The sequence below is a fragment of the Pagrus pagrus genome (genome assembly GCF_965226575.1).
Source record: "Pagrus pagrus genome assembly, chromosome: 16".
Classification (NCBI taxonomy): domain Eukaryota; kingdom Metazoa; phylum Chordata; class Actinopteri; order Spariformes; family Sparidae; genus Pagrus; species Pagrus pagrus.
In genome coordinates this window covers 13,622,912-13,639,752 of record NC_140200.1, presented here as the reverse complement: position 1 = coordinate 13,639,752, position 16,841 = coordinate 13,622,912, and the positions used below count along the sequence as shown (strand labels likewise).

General features: G+C 42.1%; 1 protein-coding gene across 3 annotated transcripts in view; it reads left to right on the top strand.

Moving 5' to 3' along the window:
- The window catches only part of LOC311271442 (glutamate receptor ionotropic, kainate 2-like), a 76,281-nt gene extending 63,951 nt beyond the window's left edge, over positions 1–12,330 (top strand). For all 3 annotated transcript variants that reach the window (XM_084377115.1, XM_084377113.1, XM_084377114.1), the window contains exons 14-16: positions 609–834; positions 4,959–5,209; positions 8,986–12,330. In XM_084377115.1, coding sequence (XP_084233241.1) covers positions 609–834; positions 4,959–5,209; positions 8,986–9,150 — 642 coding nt within the window. In that variant the 3' untranslated portion in view covers positions 9,151–12,330. The remainder of the gene's footprint in view (positions 1–608; positions 835–4,958; positions 5,210–8,985) is intronic.
- The last annotated feature ends 4,511 nt before the right edge of the window (positions 12,331–16,841 follow it).

The following is a 16,841-nucleotide window of genomic DNA, read 5'->3' as shown; positions in this document are numbered from 1 at the left end:
TGATCCGCTGTCAAAAAATGCACAAAATGACCATGTCCTGTTTTGTAGGTGCATTTTTGATGAACGATTGTGGTTAGTGACGACCTTGGCGACGGATACATTGACTGCTTCACAATAAAGCCGCGCCCATGTTTTGCAAGATAAACACCTTTAATGTTAAACTAGCAGCAGTGGGAGAAAAGTCAGTCATTGTCTGGTCACCTTCATGCTGATGGAAAGTCAGGTGATGTTTCATAGTCCACAAAGTTCCACCAACCTGCCACTGACTACCATTGTATAAAACTGTATTTACACAAAGTAAATACACTGAATGGCTATTTCTGAGACAATCCAGACCATAAGTAGTATCTAAAATAGGTTTGATTTCATTAAAAGCATAATGTTATAGCTCTCGACTCCTTTTTTTATATAGCTACATCAGTGCACGTGGGTATTTCTCTCTCTTTTGTTATTTAAATAATTTTGGTAAATGCATTTTGCAAAGACATTAAACAAATAGCCTGCACATTTAAAAGTTCATAGCAGCAGAATGAAGGGTTGATCACCATATTTATTGTTATCACACCGTTACCAATCTCATTCAAATTCTGTTTCCTGGTATCTCGTAGAAAACAAAAATCTCCACCTATGACAAGATGTGGGAGTTCATGAACAGCAGGAGGCAATCTGTGATGGTCAAGAACGTGGAGGAGGGCATCCAGCGCGTCCTGACCTCGGACTATGCCTTCCTCATGGAGTCCACCACCATCGAGTTCGTCACGCAGCGCAACTGCAACCTCACGCAGATCGGAGGCCTCATAGACTCCAAAGCCTACGGAGTGGGAACACCTATGGGTAAATGACCTCTAAGCTCCCCTATGTTTCAGTGCCGCCTGCTGTGTTATGAAAGATGTTGGCCAGGGAGAGATACTACGTGACAGATAAAGGTATATAGTGCAGATGATGGATACGCTGTGAGAACTGGGAAGGTTGACCTTTATTGATGGGGTCGGGGGTGTAATGGTTCAACAGCATGAGGTGTAAAAGGTTTAGCTTAATGAAAAGCGAATGGTTGAATTTATGGATAAGGTTAAAAAGTGCCCGGGGCTCAAGAAACAGGCTCCGATCGAGCTCTGCCTTACCGAGTGTGGGTTTTCTCTCGACCATAATGATTTTTTTCCACAGGATTATTTACAGAGTGGAGAAGCAAACCTGGGTTAAAAGAACATTCAGACACACTTTTAATGGTGTGTTTTTCCCTACCTTGGAGTGCAAGACAGTGCAACAACCACACAAAGCAACCCGAAAGTCAATTTGGTGCAATTCCCTGTGACTCACTTGACACCGTCTGAGTCGTATCTGAGCATTAAACCACAACAGAAACGCACTTCAAAGAATATAAAGAGAGCACTTAGAAGATTTTTCAACTTCTTATTTGATGCAACTCCTGTCAAGAATTAGTATTCTGACATTTTAAAGCACCTTAGAATGAGGCAGAGGAGCTAAAACCATCAAAAGAAGTGTTTTCTTTTTAGCAAATTAGATCATAAACTTGAAACTTTCCACTTCCTGTTTTATGATAACAGTCATGCTGCATATAAAGCAGTCTTTGTCGGCGTTAATAAACATGCAGCTTACAACCGTGGCACTCCAGGGGACCGTAGTGGAAAAGCTGGTGATGACTCCAGTGTCACAGAGGTTAGACTGGTCGTGACGAGGCCACGGAGAGCACTGCAGCTGGCCGTAATGGCCACATCTATCATCAGTGAAACGAAGGCCATCAAAATATGGGGGATTCATTCGGGCCATCCACATCTGGACCTGGCTGCTGCTGATGAGTATGGGGCAGTTATGGATCTGCGGGGATGCAGTGATTGCCGAGGCTGTAACAAAGCTGAGGTGATGCTGTGAAATATAGTCCCACTGTGGCTACATAAATGCAGAAGTACTTACACTGATGCCCTTGAGATGGACACAAAGACATAGCGCGTGGATCAGTCCTGCTTCCATTCATGTGCTAACACAGTGTGTGAGATATACGACTTGAAAATACATCCCAAATCACTTTAATTCAGCAATAAGTGGTTTAGTTTTTAATGCATAAAAAATAATGATTAAAAATGTCCGCTCTCAGAGTTATTACTGCCCACTAACTCATTTCATTCTCTAATCCTGATGTTCATTGCTCAATATTTCAGAAATAAAGCTGATCACAGCCTCGAAAATGTTTCGTCTGTGATAGAAGAGGTCTTGAGCCAGTTAATTGCTTCATTAATTCAAAGTGAGTTCTGTTTTCATGCCAGCGCTCATTTTGGAAGAATAGTGATATTTTATTTCATCAGGAAGAGTTCGTCACCATGAGGAGCGGTGGTGGATTGTAACTAAGTACATTTACTCAAGTACTGCTTAAGTAGACATTTCCAAATTACAAATTTAAGGCAACAGTTAATCGGCTAGCTGTCAACTGTTAGATTAATTGCTAACCATTTTTATTATCGATTAATCAGTTTGAGTAATGTTTTAAGAGAAAAGAAGTCAAAGTCTCTGATTTCTGCTTCTTAAATGTGAATATTTCCTTTCTTGAGTTCCTCTGTAAACGTAAACTGAATATCATTTTTTAAATTTTTTTACATTTCACAGACCAAGAAGCGAATTGATTAATTGAGAATTGCAATCAAAATAATCACTAGTTGCAGTTCTTCCTGTACTTTAATTGGGTATTTCCATTTCATGCCACAAAATACTTCTAATACACTGATCAGAGGAAAATATTGTAATTTTTACTTCACTACACTTAAGTCACCTGTTACTTTACAAATAGAGATTTCTGCATACAAAACATAACAAAAACGTGACTGTTTGGATCATTTATCATCACTTTTCATGCAAAAAGTCCAAACATGTCATGGTTACAGCTTCTAAAATGTGAGAATTTCCTTCTTTTCCCTTAATTATTCTAATCATTTTCATTTGTTTATGATAATTTCAAGAACAGGTATTGTAAAGTTGTCACTTTTTACCCTGAGTAACTCATCTGCATTGAGTACTTCTCTTAATACTTGGAGTACATATTCTTTATTATACTTACATACTTTAAACAAGTAAGATCTTAAATCCAGGACTTTCACTTGTGCCAGAGTATTTTATGCAGCGTGGTGATATTAATACATTTTCCAAAGTGAAAGCCTCTGATAAAGACCTCAGCCTTCATGTCAACCTCTAGCCTATAACTTTCGCCCTGCTCAACACTGTTTAGCAGCTCGTTCCCTGTAGGGCTGTTACAGCAATAAACCGGAGCAAGCCGTATAATAATAAGTCTTAACCTCTTAGTGCTTGTCGGTTTTTAACGCGTCCTGTTCCCAAAACGGAAATGCGTCATCCGAAGCTATCGACTTAAACTGTGATCACATTAATACTCGAGGCCAGACAGCGTGGGAATGATGGATGTCCTCTGGTGTTGAACATCTGTCAGGTAGTTGTGTATGCACAGTGTGTCAAGCACAGCGCTTTTCCATTTGCCCGGGCCCCCTCTCCATATCCTCCTCTCTAAGGACCCATCCTATTAGCATTTATCCAAGGCCTGCTTTGTTAGGCCATCATTAATCATCTGAAATATGAGCGGAGCCAGAATCGGGGGACTGGGATACTTGATAGATCTCTCATCTTCAAATGAAGCAAGCATATGCTTTTCTCATGCACGTGCACATGCGTGTACCCGACGGAGCATAACATACCATACATGCACAGACTGAACGTGTGCACTTTTCTCATAGTCGCATAGAAAAGCACATGTGCATTCACAATAACACGAGACTGTTTATGATCAAAGCAGCGAGCGCTGATGCTCTGTTCAGGAATCAGCGGTAATTTACCGTTTTTGTATTAATGCCCCCTCTGTCAGTCTAACTACTCTGAGACATGGAGATGAAAGGATGATGGATGGCGAGTGATGAATGATAGATGAGACAGAGAGGGAATCAACTAAAGGGGCTGACAGGCAAAACTGTATGAGAGCAGCAGACAAAGTGATGCTACCTGGAGCCCCGGAGTTCCAGCACAAAATGTTCCCAAATGGTTTCTATTATAAAAACGGAACGTTTTATTGCTCTCTTTTAAGTCCCTCCGAATGAGCGCACGGGCCCGAAATAAAAATGTACCACCAGGCGTCATTATGAATGCGTTCTATAATCACATAAATGCGCTAACATGTTTTTAAAGCAGTCTATAAATGAAACATGAACGCTCACTGTAAGTATTAATCTGTCTTGGCCTGGTTGGGGCAGAGGGTGTGCGCCGCGCCGCCATCGGCCCCTGTGTTGTGTCACAGGCAGCGGATGGCAGAGGAACACGACCCCACTCGGGTACTCTGCGACGATTACTCCCCCTTTGATCACGCCAGCACCCACTGCGCCTTAATGCGTCGTCGCTAATTCTGGCGTCTTCCCCCCTGTCTGTGGATTTGGGCTCTTTTACTCATCGTGACATTAAAATGCATAAAAACACACTGATAGAGGAAGCCCTATCTCAGATGCACACATATAATCCCAAACACACATGCACCCATGTAATGTACACCCCACTGGGCTCCTCTTGTTTTTCCTGTTTTCAGGCGCCATTTATGGCATATGAAAGCGTGTGCAAACAGCAGCTAATTCGTCAAAATCAACAGCAGCTCTGCTTCACAAAGCCAAGTCTTTGTTGCCAACTCCCTGCGCATTATAATTCACACACTGCAGAGAGGAGTGAGAATTTTAGAATCACTCTGTGAATATAGGGATTAGCGGGATTTGAAGAAGGACTTACAAAAAAACTCCCTCTAAGCAGCCAACAATAACATGACAGGTTATATGATCACATGCAAGCCAGAGCGTGTTTCATACACCCACCAACACTTATATATACCTACTCAACAATGACTTCGCTAGGCACATTTCCTTTCATATCTGGCTGTTATCCATGCTGTGTTTTCCTCCTCGCAGGCTCTCCGTACCGGGACAAGATCACGATAGCCATTCTGCAGCTGCAGGAGGAAGGGAAGCTGCACATGATGAAGGAGAAGTGGTGGAGAGGGAACGGCTGTCCCGAGGAGGAGAGCAAAGAGGCCAGCGCTCTGGGGGTGCAGAACATCGGAGGGATCTTCATCGTGCTGGCTGCGGGACTGGTGCTGTCAGTGTTTGTGGCTGTGGGGGAGGTCCTTTATAAGTCTAAACAGAACGCCCAGCTGGAGAAGGTACTGCAGTCTTCTCTGATGCACGTTCAGAATTAAAGTCGTTATATCTCAAAGGTCGTCAGTTCAGATCTCTGTTATATTATTGAGGATGATCTCTTAGTCATCACTCATCCCCAAATTTAGACTTACTTCTCATCTTGATACAAATGTCTCTATATGACCTACATAAGCAAACAAGACCCTCAGCAGGGAGATATGCATTAGCGCTTCACTGGATGAGATACCGAAAATTAAAACGATTTTTTTATGACGGGTGCTGAGGATTGAGGTTTCTCACAGCCTGAGGAAAGAAGATGCTCCGTAGTCTGCTGGTTTGGCAGCAGATACTCTGGTATCTCATGCCAGACGGCAGCAGAACAACTGGCTTTTAGCGTAACATTTAAAGTCGCCTTGCCAACAAGCTTTATCTTGCTGCTGGCTTATCATTATGAAGGCATTATTATACAAGGGAATTTTGATTGCTTTAGCTTTAGCTCGACCAAATTGCTATTACCGAGCAACCAGATCTGTTGGCTGTCGGATAACACGTGACCTTCATGTATGAACTTTACTGAAGCAAGTTTATTTTAAGTTTATAGACAGTAGGGTTTAACAAAGAAAAAATAGTAAAGACATAAAAAATGGTGTTCATCTTTCTTCCAAAACAAAAACACTGGTAAGGCAGATTAAGATAGTCGATAGAGTATTGATTGGCATGGTATTACGGTAGCCAATAGCACTTTCTCCATAAAGTACGATTAAGACTTACTCAAATCAGTGAATTAAGTTGTAAAGTTGTGTTTTTGTACAGTAGTTCATGAAACTCTCAACTCTGGCATGGTGCCATTTTTCATTTTATAGCGTCATAAAAATTGAAATTAGCATACGCCCCCCAGTGCTGGATGAGTCATCAACACTTTTTTTGGTTTTCTAGGACATTCTGCGCTCTAAAATACCATTTAGACTATCTACCAAACGATCGGCACTATTGGGACTGACGCTGGCGTGATTAAAAACACAAAAACCTCCATTTTGTCCGGTTTGTTCTGTTTTGCAGGTTCGGGAATGAGTTGGGGATGAGTTCACATTTTTCAAGTCTTTCTGAAAACAATACCCACATGACCATGTGTACGTGTGCTGTTGGTAACTCCTCCTCCTGTCCATACCGGCTGAGAAGAGATCCCTTGAGCTGAAGCTAAAATGGTGTTTCAGGCGTCTTATTTAGCTAAATCAAGTGAATTAAAGTTAGTCTCTTTAGTTCAATATTCCTCTTTGTGTTTCCTTGCTGAGCTGCAATGGTGGGATAATAATAAAGTGTCAACATTTTCTACTAAAGTTGGGAGATAGTGTGCTAACTCACACTGCATTTTAGCCTGAAGGACTGGATCTTTTCCCAAAAACCACATCAGGACGGGATCTCTTCACAGCCAGTATGGACGAGAGGAACGATCACTGCGGCCAAAAATCTCTTCCATTGTACGTTCGGCCATGTGAGCATTCTTTCAAGGTAGACTTGGAAAAAAAAATGAGCAAACTTATCCTTTAATCTTGAGATGCAAACAGTGCAGCATATTTGCAGCTTTTTTTTCTCCCCCTCTGGTTATGTTTCTTTCTAGCAAAGGACTGAATGCATTTCAGGCCGTTCTCTGCTCTATTTTAGTCCCGAGCGCACATGATTCATCACACAGTGTGGAGCATGTATTTTAGTGCACTTTAACTTGTACAGTGATGTTTCCCGATAATTGTGAAAGTCCGTTTGATAGCGCGTTTTAATTATTTACATCTACAGAATTAGCACAGCGCAGCGGCGTGTTACTTTATCGCGATAGTAATTAGTTTCGGGCTTTTTATACGCTCTGCATATGTTTCAGAGCTCATCTTAGCCGTCATTAATCAAGAGCCGCAAGACTGGGTCACAATATTCAGATAATTTGCAAATGCCACAGTCTCTTGGCTGCCAAGGTGCTAGTAATTTACATGCTGACAACAAGCCTCTCCTTTTCTATTTTCTTTCCCTGCCAACCTCCTCCACCCCAACATCACCCGCTTTCTTACCCCCTTCTTTTCTCCATCACTCTAATCCGTATCCCTCCTCATTGTTTTTCCACCGTTTCTCTCACCCTTTCCTGCCCCTTTCTATTTCTGTAATCACTCATCTCCTCGAGGATGCAAAATATCTCATTCATTCGCCAGACACATATATGTAAATATGGAGGAGAAAAAAAGCAATATGTGGTGCATAAGCCACCTACAGATATCAGCCTCACACACCTACGCTCACACACAAACTGAAAAATAATAGCTTCGTACTTCACTGCTCTCCCTCTTCTTTTATATCTTCTCTCATAATTTGAATCAGATTTTGCATAATCAAAAAGTGAATGTATGGGAATTTCTCCGGCACACGAGATATTGACGTTTTATGGGATTTCACACCACATACATAATGCAAGGGCAACAGAGGCTCGTATTACCGACGTTACATAACACGTGTCACTGCGGGGGGGTGATTGATGTTCAAAACAAGGTACCAATATTTTTGGGTTTAATCTGCTGAAGTGGTTATTTTGTCCTTTACTCAACACCTTTACATTTTCTGCTTGCAAGACGACATTACGAATGTTTCTCTCAGTTCTTGGCAGGAGGCTCTGAAACAGCATTCACACTATTGTATTGTGTGACAGTAAAGCTTGACGAGGGGAAAATCTGGGACGGATCAGACCTGTAAATGATGTCCTGTAATTCCCAAAGATATTGTGTAGGAGCTAAATTAAGAGGTTTCCAGTAGCTTGAGTAATCCCTGGTGCTATACATCTACTTTTCTTTCCTTATTTTCAGCTAGTAGATGAAAATACAAAGACAACATTAAAGGGACACATCACCAATTTCATACATGCAGATCAGTGAAGACATCATGAGGAGTGTTACATGGCCTGTAAAAACATTGGTTAAGTTTCTTTCCGCGCTCTTAAGGATCTGTAATCTTTTTGAGTATAAAGATAATAACAGCACAAAGAACATAGAGACATAAATAAAAGTGGAAAAGTTGATTATGAGATTTTTTCCACACTAGGTCTCTTGACATCAAGATCTTTTCTGGCCAACAGCAGCAGGTTTCCTCCTTTCTTTCCCATTAAAGTCCTAATCCAAACCGTAAAGCCTTGTAAAGCTCTTTGCAATTTGTGATTTTGGGCTGTTTAAACTAGACTTCTCACATCAAGTCCAAAAGCATGTCTACATAATTCAATGTGCTTTTGGTATGGGGCTGTTCTTATGGTTTGATTTTCATGCTCAACACATGGGTTCATTCTTTGGGTGTCCACAGACAGGTTACAAATACTTTTGAACTAAGTCAGATGTTACAAATGTTTTTGTCCACATTTTTCTTGTACAGACTGAATATGCATCTAAGGGTATATTCTGTGTAGTTAGATTCTGCCTTATTTTGTCTATTTTATTTAAAAGCCTGATATAATTTCCACTTGAATAGTTTTATTAAACAGCACATTTAAATAGTCTTCAGGTTTGATCTAAATCAAGGTCCATTTATGTAAATTTAGGCCGAGTTGACAGAATATACCCTTTGGCATATAACATCAGCTGGAGTGGACAGATGTATTTCAGATCACAGGAAAAAAAGATGAATCTCCACAGTATATATTGGCAATGATTCTCATATCCAGTATCAATATTCAGCGTTGTCAATGGCTGTTGGCTGAGTTGAACAGTTGTGACTCGTGTGTCAGACCACACGGTGCCAGCTCTAACTTTTCCCTCTTTCCTGCCGCCTTCTGCAGCGTTCATTCTGCAGCGCCATGATGGACGAGCTGCGCGTGTCTCTGAAGTGCCAACGCCGCCTCAAACAGAAGCCTCAGCCGCCCGTCATCGTTAAGACAGAGGAGGTCATTAACATGCACACGTTCAACGACAGGAGACTCCCAGGAAAGGAAACCATGGCATGAACACTGAGCATAACCCCCCCCGAACACACCCCTCGATTAAAACCACGGAGGGGTGACGGCGGGGTCAAATTGATGCTGACTCAGCCACAGACTGAGGTTAGCAGTCCAAAACAGGATTCTTTTGAACCCACTTGCTTATGTAGACAGATGTTTCCTGTGGAAATATAGATACCTGAGCAGTGTCACCTCACTGTGACGTTCACTTTTCGAAGAGAGCTGGAAGGGAAGGACTCAAATAAGTGTGTAAAATGAAAGATTATCCAAGCAGGTTGGGACAAAACATAAGTCTGGTCCACACTAGAAGTGGACTTAAAAACACACACATAACACATATAGGCACACACACACACACACACACACACACACTCTCATCTGACACCCGTGCAGAAGGGAAAATTCTATTGTGACAGTAACACCAGATGTAGTTTTTCTGTTGATGTCAATGCCCTTTTGTCTTACCTCCATGTGTGTGTGACCCCATCGGTCCCTCCCTTCAGTGGCTTGAGTTTCTTTCAAATGATTCGAACAAACACTAATCTCACACCAAACAAAAAGGGAAACGGTAGTCAGTGCCAAATGGTTTACTATGAACTGATGTATAAAAGTGATATTTAGTTTGGGATCATCTATGCTGACCTTGTCGAATACTCATCGTTTTCTTCTGTAACGCCTTTCTCGTGCCAAAGTTCTGCCATTGTAAAGAACTTTCTACCATGCCTGTTCTGTTCAAAGCCTCTACAAGCAATGTAAACTGTCAAAGTCCTTCTCCATGTCCGTCCTTTCACGCGGTTGCAATTGTCACTCTGTATCAGTTGTTGTTTAAAAATGCAGGATTTCTACAAAAATGTTTGTTTTTGTACAAGAACAAGAAGTTTTGTAGTACTTTGTATCATGGTAGCCCCTCCTGTGGACAAAATATGTAGCAGATACCAACTGAGCCCTCAAACTCTGTCAACTGTTGGCCGTGGGGCTTCAAACTCTGCTGTGTAGGGTTCATTTCTCTCATCGATCAGAGATTCAGTCTTTTGTCTGTCGGTATCGTGGGGCCAGCTGTACATACTGTCTGGGGACAATGTGGGTGCGTAAGAACAATGAAACCTGTATATCAAGTGGTGCTGAAAGTAGGAAAGGTGGTGACTCATTCTAGGAATTGGAGCGGTTCGTCTGTTGGCAAAGTCCGACTGACAGCAAGTGTGTTTGACTATCGGTAGATATGATGAGTCACCATGAAAGACATAGTAAAACATGCAAATCGCTTGTTGCTTGTGTTTCTAGTTGCCAGGCTACAATGCTGTTACCAGACTGTGTTTTAGCCGTAGTAGACTGCAAAAATCTAGTTAATAAAGACTGATGTGAAGTCCTAAAAGTTTTACTTAAAGGGAAACTTCGGTTTTCCTCAACCTTGACCCTTTTTTCCCACTGTTTTAGTGACTCATGGGGACAAATCATTTTGAGTGAGACCACTGCAGCTGGTAGCTGCTAAAAAGGCTGCAATGTCTCTAACACAGTGAATTATTTCAACCAAACCAGAGATGATTTTTGGAGGCTTTGTTGTTGTTGTTTTTTTTTTGTTTTTTTGTCAAATTTGATTGAGGTATGTTTTAAAACAGTAAAATTACTGTTTTTGCAAATGGAGATTGGTGGCTTTGGTGTGCAGCTGTTTTTAGTTTCACAAAAAGGATAATACTCTTCAATTTAAAAAAGATCTATCTCTGTAGGCAACTATCCTATAATGTTATCAGACTGTCAGCTGTAGCTGTCATTAGCTAGTCAGCTCAGTTAGCCATGCAGGTAGCAGTACGGACTTGGAATTCAAAGCACCGGGGGAGTGTCGGGGTTAACGTTGCTTAAACGGGACCTTTGGACCAGGATGAGTTGGGGCTAGCTGGTTAGCATGCTAACTGCAGTAGATATAAATCACAACACATAGACATCATCACATCAAAATTGTAAGTACACGATGTTCCGTTAGTTGTAGTTAATTTGTTGAATGGATGTACTTTGTTGGTTCGCAGTCGCCCCCTAGGGGATTACATGTTAACCCGCTCTCGCTCAATATTGGACCAAATTAAAAACGTGTCTTCCCTTTGAATCACTTAGAAACAAATCTTGGGAAAATAGGGTCAGTTGGAAAATACAGAAGTACCCTTTCAACAGAATAACACAAATTCCTGCACTAGAAGAAGAAAACTTGATTTACTTGATTCAAGATAATGATTGAAGCTAGTTAAGATCTTTGCATTGAGGACGGGCAGTTTAAATTAATATTCAGCTTTGAAGAAAACACTCCCAACACAAGATCCATTGAGTAGCTGGAGCTTTCGATCACATCTTCTTCAGTCACCTTGTCAACTTCTCACTGTGAAGCCAACAATGGATGAAAGTTCCCATTAAAAAATGTCAATATTGAACATCTACTATCCCAACTAGACATTTATCTGCTGAGGAAGATCGTGTCATATGGCTACCAGATGACAAGTTTGTTTTGTAAACTGCCTCATCCAAGATCAGGAGTGATTTCTGAACCTCAGTAACGGGCGACTTGTGAATGTAAGTGCAGTTGCGGTAAATCTGACGGGGGAATAATCAGCAGCTTTGAGGCAAATGTCTCACCTTTGGGTCGCTCCTCTCTTGTAGCCTCGAGTGGACGCAGCAGATAATTTATCCGCTAATTGTCTCCAGATGTGTTTTTCTCTTCACGACCGCATTTGGCCCCACGACACTTCCTGTCTGTTGTTCCATGTTGTGAAATGACAAGCATACTTGGTAGGTTACTTCTTCACTGCCCCTGTCTTCCCACCCAGTGACTCATTTGACCTGTTAATCCAGGGATTTCAGAGACGGGCACCCAAACACGGGCCGGCGCTAGTGCTGAAATCTCTGCTGTACATGTGTGGATATAGTTAACGACTTATTTAAAACCGCCACATACTCAACACATGATGAAAATTGACAGGGAAGACGTACTCCTGAAACTCATTGGCATTCTACCAGTGTTGCTTGTCATTTTCCACGCAGCTAAATCTCGTGGTGCGAGCTGAAGTGATTGAATACTTGGAAACATTTATCAGAAGCGACTCCAAAGGCTTGGCTGTCCTGTCGAAAACAAATATGAGCTCATGGAATTTGACATTGATGCAAGGTTTTACAAATAATGTCATTAAAAATGTCATGATTGTAGCACTGCCTTATATTATTCATGCGGCTTTCTTCCTATTCTCTGAGTAACAACTGAACAGAAGACAGGGTATGTTTTGGTAACTCATTTTAGAGTGCATCAAGCATAATGATGAGCATTATGTCTTGCAATATCCTGAAATGTCAGCCTCTTCTAATTGATTAAGTGCCCAAAGACGTGATTTGCATTATCCAAGGGAATGCATTAGGTAATTGCTAAGTTGTTAATCAAATCAAGATTGTAAGCATGTTGAGCAGCTATTTTTTTTTCCAACTGGCCGTGTGCCGGGCTGCGTATCGCTCTCTCTGCGTTTCTAAACTCACCCCCTCTGAGATCGCAGAAATCCAGATGACTTGCTGGTATACAGAATTCACAATGATGCACAGGAGGCTGCTCAGCCTGACAAAAGGGGCCCGAGAACGTTCCACGCCTCCTGACTCTCTGATTTTTCATTGTTTATTGTTATTCTCCCTCCCACAGGCGGCGGCAGGCGGTCAGACAGCACCGGGTTTCTGACAGGGGTTTTTTTTGGGGAGTAATGATGAAAACTGTTTCTGCAGCCCGGGCTCTGCCGCCACAACATAAATGGCCACCCTGTCTGCCCTCCAGATTGACAGGGAAGGTCAGTGTATGCGTCAGTGCGTTCAGCGGGGACCGTTTAGTCTGTCACACTTATTTCCATCATATTAAGTCCTCTTCCTCCTTTTCCTAAGTGGTCATTGGAAAGGTATCCTTGGATAACATCTTGTTCATTAGGCAATTAATGGCCGAGATTGCGTTGTGGACAGAAAATTGCTTTCTGAATGTGACTTTGGTTTGTCATACAGATATTATAGGCTAATAGCACCTGCCATGGAAGGTTTCGTGAAGGAGGAAATATATTCCTCTGCTCATTTCCCGGTGGTTTAATAATTCAGGATCCCAGATTAAGAATCATGTACTGTAAACCCCCTTGATTTTTTTCCTTTTAAACAAGCAGTACATGTACTTGTAAAGTCATCACATACGGTAGCGGGGGTCGATTGTACCCAAAGATGCTATAAGATTGTTTACCATCACAAATTTTGCCATGCTGTTTATACCTCGGTGTTTATTCCCTAAATATCCCTTTGTGTATTAGACCACTGTGGGCAACGGTACAAATCAATGATGAGCACTTCCTTATTGCAAAATTGAATTCATGTATTATCTTTGCACCAATATGATTAGGTACCTTGATTTGATTGTTGAGTTACCCCAACAAACTCTGTCGGTTGGTCGGTTCGACAGTTTTGTCCACTCAGGATGAATTAAAATAACTTTGATCCCCTGATATTTCACTTAGCGTCATCATTGAGTCAGATTTTAATTTCCCCAGAACTTAAGTCAACAACTAAATACATGTACCTGCAAAACCAACCCATTCACCACAATGTGAATGTGACGATGTAGCAATGAAGCCCACCATTCCCATCAACCTCAGTTGTGCTTTATTATTATTGCTAATCAGCAAATGTCGCTAATATGCTAAACTAAGATGGCTATCATGGTAAACATCAACATGTTGGCACTGTCATTATGAGCATGTTAGCATGCTGACTTTAGCATTTAGCTCCAAGCACTGCTGTGCCTACAAAGCTGCTAGCATGGCTGTAGACTTTTTGTCTTGTTTACTTGATTTTCAGTAAAGGGACAATACCCCAGTGTTTGTGGAATAATATGAGTGTAATCACATTAAGGATTTTATCCATAGGCTCATCCCTGCAATTATGTATGAATATGCAAATCACTGCAACTCATTTACAGAGTAATGCTCGGAAATATGACTCATCTCAGAATGTATAATTGATTTTATTACAAACTGTGAGAAAACTAAGTGTAAATATGAAACGATATAAATTAAATAACATAACTTGCTGCTCAGTGTTTCAGGCAAGAGCAAATGAAAGTGCTGACTGCAAAAGCATCTGTTGCTTTCGAATAAAAAGGCAAAAACTCAATAATTCAACGCTTTATTCGCCCCCCCCCTAAAGCAAATCGCTGATCTCTGGCATGCTCCGCGTAAATAATTTAATGATTTGTTGCCATGTGGCTCATATCAACAAAGCTAGTAGCAGTTTTTCGGCGCAATATTCGGCCTGCGATGGATGATTCCCCTTCTGTGGCCATTTCGGGTCTCAAAATGAGCTTTGACTCCTTTCTGTGGAGTTCAGCATGTATAATATGAAATCCTGGGGAAATGCAATAAAAGGGGAATTGCAGTAACTGGCTGAGCCGGGCAGGCGTTGTTGGTTGAAAAGTGATGATTTGGTACGCATTAGGATCCTGCCCAGCAGTGGCATGTGTCTGCCCAGAGATAGCACAGGGAGGCGCATTGGAAGAGCCATTGGCCCCACGTGAAGAAATCTAATGGTCTTACTGGAACTATGTGTAGTGTCTGTGTGCACAGCTCCCGCCATTTGCCACCTGTATGTGGGTTTTGCGTACCCATGGGGACAAACCCCCGTTTCGACTGCAAATGAATTTCAATTTGAAGAAGTGATCTTTTGTGTCATGTAGCAATTTGTTTGGATGTGGTTTTCTATCTGAGTGTTTTTTTTTTTTTCCCACTGGCAGATGTGTTGTGGTGGGTGGCAGCTGCAGAATGGAGGAGCACAGCTTGCTAAGTGATTCACCCTGCTCCTGGCGTCTCCGTTACCCCATGAGTCTTTTCACTGACAATGTTTTCATTTCTATTTGCTTTATGTGTAACTAGGATGGTGGGCTCGATGCTTTGACAGCTCTGTCAGAAAAATGACAGTGCTGGTCGTCTCTCAGAGTAGGGGTGAGAGAAAGTAATGGGATGTTCGGAGGCTATTTTATTTTCATGACCTATTCTACACTTGTCCGGGGGAAAACAAGGTTGTGGCTGAGCATGACACCAAATATTCATTTTGAGGCGCACATTTCTCTGATAAAAATCCCCAGTCTGATCCTGCAAATGAGCTCTCTAGCTGATGACATCTGCTGCCTTTTTTTCTCTATATGCATACACCGGAAATAACAGCGCTGAGTGTCGAACCAGTCGCATCTCCTGACAGGGGAATCGCTGTTTTCTCCACCACTGTCAAATAGCACTCTCGTTCCTCAACAAAAAATTGTTCTCTCAAACAAATGTTCTCTTTCTAACCCCCCCTCCTGTCTCCTCTGCCTTTGAGTCATTCATACTGTTGATTCCACCTCTGGAGGAATACATCAGCCATAACGCCTTTTTCTTTCATCAAGGCAGCAGCTTTAAAGTAATTTTCTTCCTCTCATAGGGAGCCAAATGGAGACGAGAAGATGTCGATTCTCTCATCTCTTTGTCTGTCCCCTTTGATCTCTTTCAACATGAATTCCCGATGCACAGAAAGTAAATGGGATTTTTTTTTTTTTTTCCTCTCGTCTTTCTCCGGAGCATGGTTGATCATACAAAATTGACCAGAAATGACTCCTAATGACCCCTGTGTTCTACCTCAAACAAAAAGAAAACCTAAAAAACACACTCCTGGCTATCATTACTCATAGTGCATTTTAATGAGGGATGAATAATTCAGGGGGCACTTGTAGATGTAACAGCCAAGTGCGCTGATGCTGTGGACATCTTTATGGAGGCATGGCCATCTGCGAGCATGTATGTGCGTGTGTGTGTTTGTTTTTTGGTTTTGTAAAAAAGGACAGAGGTTTTCGACAGTGCCTGCATGCCGGTGTGTGTTGTTGCCTGTCGCATTAACAGACAGCAGTTGTGATTTATCTTGTATTCCCAGTGCAGGGGCCCCTTCTATCTCACTGGAAAGGTTAAAGCATACAGCCTGGAGGCGGTACTACAAAGGTCAACATGCAGTTTAGGAATGAGGAATAGGACGATGGGGATAAAGACGGAAAAGATATGTACTCCTCTCATCTCTCCGGCCTGCGTTCTGCCTCTGACGTCCCGAAAACACACACACCGTGCTGTTTGCAGCAAAAGCCCGGCAGTATTTATCCTTCAGCTCTCCATATCCTTTCTCCCCGGTCTTTCTCCTTATCACCGCCTCACTGCGATACCTCCAATATCGCATGCCATAAAAATAGCCTGACCTTGACGAAGCCATCTCCAGAGATTGTGTATGAAAAAAAAGGGGGGAGCCGTATAGGAAAATGATGGTGGGTAACAAAGGGAAACTGTAAACAAAGAGCGTTCATTTAATGGACCCCCTCAAGCCTGGATGTGCTTAGCAGTGAGACAGCGAGAGAGACAGCTGGTTATAAAAAGCCAGGCGCCTGGCCATTAAAGAGGAGCAGGAGAATAGAGAGAGGGCTGTGAAGAAACACCAGAGTCTTTGGTGAGTCAGATGTGTTGAGGTGATTAATCTGCTTTGGCTGTGTCCTTCACAGGCCTGAGGGGGAACACTGTTACAGCGGCACCAGGTTGCCCCCTAGTGGAGACGACGGGGAACTGATCAAATCAAGAAATACATTTTTTCCCTCCACGTTGAACTCTGTCATCACTTACTTTGATTTGATGTGTCTCGCT